Below are 6,000 nucleotides of genomic sequence, written 5' to 3' on the forward strand. Positions count from 1 at the left end.
CCTTACTGTAGAGACACAGAGACACGGCCCCTTACTGTAGAGACACAGCCCCTTACTGTAGAGACACAGAGACACAGCCCCTTACTGTAGAGACACAGAGACACATCCCCTTACTGTAGAGACACAGAGACACATCCCCTTACTGTAGAGACACAGAGACACATCCCCTTACTGTAGAGACAAAGCCCCTTACTGTAGAGACACAGAGACACAGCCCCTTACTGTAGAGACACAGAGACACGGCCCCTTACTGTAGAGACACAGAGACACATCCCCTTACTGTAGAGACACAGAGACACATCCCCTTACTGTAGAGACAAAGCCCCTTACTGTAGAGACACAGAGACACAGCCCCTTACTGTAGAGACACAGCCCCTTACTGTAGAGACACAGAGACACAGCCCCTTACTGTAGAGACACAGAGACACAGCCCCTTACTGTAGAGACACAGCCCCTTACTGTAGAGACACAGAGACACATCCCCTTACTGTAGAGACAAAGCCCCTTACTGTAGAGACACAGAGACACAGCCCCTTACTGTAGAGACAAAGCCCCTTACTGTAGAGACACAGAGACACAGCCCCTTACTGTAGAGACACAGAGACACAGCCCCTTACTGTAGAGACACATCCCCTTACTGTAGAGACACATCCCCTTACTGTCTGTGGTTGGTCAGATGGTTACACACATTGTGAGTAAATGGCTGGGCTTTGAGCTGTAGCTCATGTGTCAGTTCATTCATCGTTCTTCTGAGGCAGAGCGCATCTGGCATGCCCCAGTGGGCGGCAGCAGTGAGGGACTGGTGTTTTTGGGGCAGGGGGTTTGGGGGTTTGGGGTGTGGTTCGGGGGACTGTGGGAGGGGCCAGGCACAGCTGTTTTTTGGTTGGCGGATGGCTGACGCGGGGCCCTGTTCTGACAGAAACGCTCAGCAGAGGTGTGGCAGCTCTGATATTTCCAGGAGCTATTTTTACCGGCTGGCTCTGACTTCACCACCCCTCCTCTACCCCTGGCCCATGGCGGATGGAACACTACTGCTGCTGCTCCTGCTGCTCTTACTGTGCACCACTGCTCCTCCTGCTGCTCTTACTGTGCACCACTGCTCCTCCTGCTGCTCTTACTGTGCACCACTGCTGCTGCTCCTGCTGCTCTTACTGTGCACCACTGCTCCTGCTGCTCTTACTGTGCACCACTGTTCCTGCTGCTCTTACTGTGCACCACTGCTGCTCCTGCTGCTCTTACTGTGCACCACTGCTGCTCCTGCTGCTCTTACTGTGCACCACTGCTGCTCCTGCTGCTCTTACTGTGCACCACTGATCCTGCTGCTCTTACTGTGCACCACCCTGCTGTTCGTAAGGCGGCGTATCCCCAGCGAGCACTAATTGGATTAGATAGGGTATAACTGGCTACCAAATTGAGAAAGGGAAAAATTGGAAAAATTTATTTAGTTTTTCCATCCGTTTTTTTCAGACACAAGGTGCCTAATGCAGAACACCGTTATTATATAGGCTACAATATCTGTCTTCTGATGGTCAGATATTAATGCATATGCTTTTATTTACTTTTGTTTTCCTGTTTGTTCTGTCTCTTTGCTTCTGCAGATGATGCATTTCATATATGTATATACATATACATATATATTTTTTAGTTTGTTCTTTAAAAAAAAGCTTCCTTGAATATGCAGTTATTTCTGGAAGGTTCCATGATTAAACGGTAAAAAGTAACATAGAAAGCTCTGAGCAGGCTTCAAGTCTGGCCTGTTGCTATGGCAGGCCTGGGTCATGTGACCGTCAGAGCAGGGGTGTGATGTTGCCTGAGCCCTAATGGAGGTGTGTAACAGGGGTGTGATGTTACCTGAGCCCTAATGGAGGTGTGTAGCAGGGGTGTGATGTTACCTGAGCGCTAATGGAGGTGTGTAACAGGGGTGTGATGTTACCTGAGCGCTAATGGAGGTGTGTAGCAGGGGTGTGATGTTACCTGAGCGCTAATGGAGGTGTGTAACAGGGGTGTGATGTTACCTGAGCCCTAATGGAGGTGTGTAACAGGGGTGTGATGTTACCTGAGCCCTAATGGAGGTGTGTAACAGGGGTGTGATGTTGCCTGAGCCCTAATGGAGGTGTGTAGCAGGGGTGTGATGTTACCTGAGCGCTAATGGAGGTGGTGTGATGTTACCTGAGCCCTAATGGAGGTGTGTAACAGGGGTGTGATGTTACCTGAGCCCTAATGGAGGTGGTGTGATGGTAACTGAGCCGTAATGGAGGTGGTGTGATGGTAACTGAGCCCTAATGGAGGTGGTGTGATGTTACCTGAGCCCTAATGGAGGTGGTGTGATGGTAACTGAGCCCTAATGGAGGTGGTGTGATGGTAACTGAGCCCTAATGGAGGTGGTGTGATGTTGCCTGAGCCCTAATGGAGGTGGTGTGATGGTAACTGAGCCCTAATGGAGGTGGTGTGATGGTAACTGAGCCCTAATGGAGGTGGTGTGATGGTAACTGAGCCCTAATGGAGGTGGTGTGATGTTACCTGAGCCCTAATGGAGGTGGTGTGATGGTAACTGAGCCCTAATGGAGGTGGTGTGATGGTAACTGAGCTGTGTTTATGGTCTGCGTTATGGCCTCAACTGGGATAACTGGGACCGGCTCACAGGATCGCGCTTTGACACACACGCAGAACTGAGGCACAGTTTGGAATAGTTTCCTCTTCACACTTACTGTCCAATCCAATCCAATCACAATTACCACTGCCGTTATTTCTGGGTTATTCACTTAAACTCGGGATTATAGCCCTCAAATCCAAATCCTGCCCCGGTTCTTTAATTAACTGAACAATGTGTACTACTGTGTATGTGTACAAGGTGTGTTTTAAGGTGGGCGTTTCTGGGTGTGTGTACAGGGTGTGTGTATACACAGTGTGGGTGTACAGGGTGTGTCTATACACGGTGTGTGTGTACAGGGTGTGTGTATACACAGTGTGTGTGTACAGGGTGTGTGTATACACGGTGTGTGTACAGGGTGTGTCTATACACGGTGTGTGTGTACAGCGTGTGTGTATACACAGTGTGTGTGTACAGGGTGTGTGTATACACAGTGTGTGTGTACAGGGTGTGTGTATACACAGTGTGTGTGTACAGGGTGTGTGTATACACCGTGTGTGTGTACAGAGTGTGTTGTAAGGCTGGTCTCTTGTTGCAGGACCCAGGTTATTGGCTGCAGGTGCACCGTTTGGAACACGGCGATGGCGGGATTCTGGACGTGGACGATGTTCTGAGTGATGTCGCTGATGACAAAGACCGGGTGAGTCAGACTGGGGGGCCGGGGGGGTACTCTCCCTGTGTTTAGCATCGAGACCTGACTGACAGTCCTGTGTGTGATGGGGCCCTGATGTGGACATTCATAATTAACCAGTCTCTTCCTGTCTCAGACTGTGCTCACAGTCTTTCACTAATGATGTCACTGCATGCAGTGCAAGCTTTACTGTTCTTCTACATCCCCACTGGCCTAGCCTAGCCTAGCCTAGCCTAGCCGCTCTTTATTCTGCCCATCCCCACTGGCCTAGCCTAGCCTAGCCGCTCTTTATTCTGCCCATCCCCACTGGCCTAGCCTAGCCACTCTTTATTCTGCCCATCCCCACTGGTCTAGCCTAGCCACTCTTTATTCTGCCCATCCCTACTGGCCTAGCCTAGCCTAGCCTAGCCTAGCCTAGCCGCTCTTTATTCTGCCCATCCCCACTGGCCTAGCCTAGCCGCTCTTTATTCTGCCCATCCCCACTGGCCTAGCCTAGCCTAGCCTAGGACGATTACTAAGGTAGAGTTTGAAAAGGTGGGTTTTGAGTCTGCGTCGAAATAGGGGGAGGGATTCTGCTGTCCTGACAGTGGTAGGCAAGTCATTCCACCACTGATGAACCGGAGCGAAAAACAGGCGTGAACGTGCAGCTCGACCGCCAGGTGCACGTAGAGAGGGAACCGTAAGGCGACCAGAGCTGGGAGACCGGAGTGGTCTAGCTGGGGAGTAGGGAGTGATCAGGGATTGGATGTAAGGTGGGGCAGTTCCCTTAGCAGCCTGTGAGAGAGAGACAGAGAGAGAGAGAGACAGAGAGAGAGAGAGACACAGAGAGAGAGACAGAGAGAGAGCGAGAGACGCATGGAAAGAGAAAGAGACTGAGAGAGAGAGAGACACATGGAGAGAGAGAGAGCGCGAGAGAGCGTGAGAGAGAGAGACGCATGGAGAGAGAGAGAGCAAGAGCGAGAGACAGACATGGAGAGAGAGAGAGAGAGCGAGAGCGAGAGACAGACACGGAGAGAGAGAGCGAGAGAGAGAGCGAGGGAGAGGGAGAGAGCGAGAGAGAGAGCGAGAGACAGACATGGAGAGAGAGAGAGAGAGAGAGAGAGAGAGAGAGAGCGAGAGAGAGAGAGAGAGTGAGAGCGAGAGCGAGAGAGACACATGGAGAGAGAGAGTGTGAGAGAGAGAGAGAGAGAGCGAGAGCGAGAGCGAGAGCGAGAGAGAGAGTGAGAGCGAGAGCGAGAGACACATGGAGAGAGAGAGAGAGAGAGAGAGCGAGAGAGAGAGCGTGAGAGAGAGAGACACATGGAGAGAGAGAGAGAGAGAGAGAGCGAGAGAGAGAGCGAGAGAGAGAGCGAGAGCGAGAGACGCATGGAGAGAGAGAGAGAGCAAGAGCGAGAGACAGACATGGAGAGAGAGAGAGAGAGCGAGAGCGAGAGACAGACACGGAGAGAGAGAGCGAGAGAGAGAGCGAGGGAGAGGGAGAGAGCGAGAGAGAGAGCGAGAGACAGACATGGAGAGAGAGAGAGAGAGAGAGCGAGAGCGAGAGCGAGAGAGAGAGTGAGAGCGAGAGCGAGAGACACATGGAGAGAGAGAGAGAGAGAGAGCGAGAGAGAGAGCGAGAGCGTGAGAGAGAGAGACACATGGAGAGAGAGAGCGAGAGAGAGAGCGAGAGCGAGAGACGCATGGAGAGAGAGAGAGAGCAAGAGCGAGAGACAGACATGGAGAGAGAGAGAGAGAGCGAGAGCGAGAGACAGACACGGAGAGAGAGAGCGAGAGAGAGAGCGAGGGAGAGGGAGAGAGCGAGAGAGAGAGCGAGAGACAGACATGGAGAGAGAGAGAGAGCGAGAGCGAGAGCGAGAGAGAGAGTGAGAGCGAGAGCGAGAGACACATGGAGAGAGAGAGAGAGAGAGAGCGAGAGAGAGAGCGAGAGCGTGAGAGAGAGAGACACATGGAGAGAGAGAGCGAGAGAGAGAGCGAGAGCGAGAGACGCATGGAGAGAGAGAGAGAGCAATAGCGAGAGACAGACATGGAGAGAGAGAGAGAGAGCGAGAGCGAGAGACAGACATGGAGAGAGAGAGAGAGAGAGAGCGAGAGCGAGAGAGAGGGGAGGGAGAGGGAGAGAGCGAGAGAGAGAATTACCCACGTTGCCACTCCTCAGTGTTTGTGATGAACCCACAACATCGTTATCTTCGGTCCCTGTGCAGCTCCATGTCACCATGCTGATGCTGGGGCTAATTAGGCTAATTAGCCTGGCTGGAGCTTTTTTGGCTTACGAAAGCCTACACATTCATTCAGGGATCATCAAATCACGGCCCTTGACCCCGGAGTCAAATCATGTAATCTGGTCCTCAAATCCAAATCCAGCCCTGTTTTTCTTTTCTCCTGGGTAATTAACTCAACAATTCATGCTACTGATTGGCCAGATGGTCTTCACACCTGAATCCCAGGTAGAGGGAGGGTGGAACACCCTCAGCCCTCAGGGGCCCTGATTGGATGATCCCTGGTTTACACGACACGTGCAGTAGCATAGTCTCACACAGAGATGGGCAAGGAGGCTAGTCGCTGATCTCCCTGGTTAGGGTGAGGGCAGATATATAAGGTGTGCAGCATGTAACCTGCAAGTGTGATTACAGTAAATCCTCAAATTGTGTCCGGGATTCTATTTGAAGCCGGGCCTCGGATAATAGCCGGGGCCGTGGTCGATTCAGACAAATAAAGGCTG

The 6,000-nt window shown here is 52.0% G+C and overlaps 1 protein-coding gene across 1 annotated transcript in view; it reads left to right on the forward strand.

Annotated features, from left to right (window-relative positions):
- LOC133136593 (partitioning defective 3 homolog) overlaps positions 1–6,000 on the forward strand; it is a 201,645-nt gene that overhangs the window by 35,141 nt on the left and 160,504 nt on the right. Inside the window, exon 2 of the mRNA XM_061254228.1 lies at positions 3,189–3,290. Coding sequence (XP_061110212.1) covers positions 3,189–3,290 — 102 coding nt within the window. The remainder of the gene's footprint in view (positions 1–3,188; positions 3,291–6,000) is intronic.

The sequence above is a fragment of the Conger conger genome, chromosome 9 (genome assembly GCF_963514075.1).
Source record: "Conger conger chromosome 9, fConCon1.1, whole genome shotgun sequence".
Taxonomy (NCBI): Eukaryota; Metazoa; Chordata; class Actinopteri; order Anguilliformes; family Congridae; genus Conger; species Conger conger.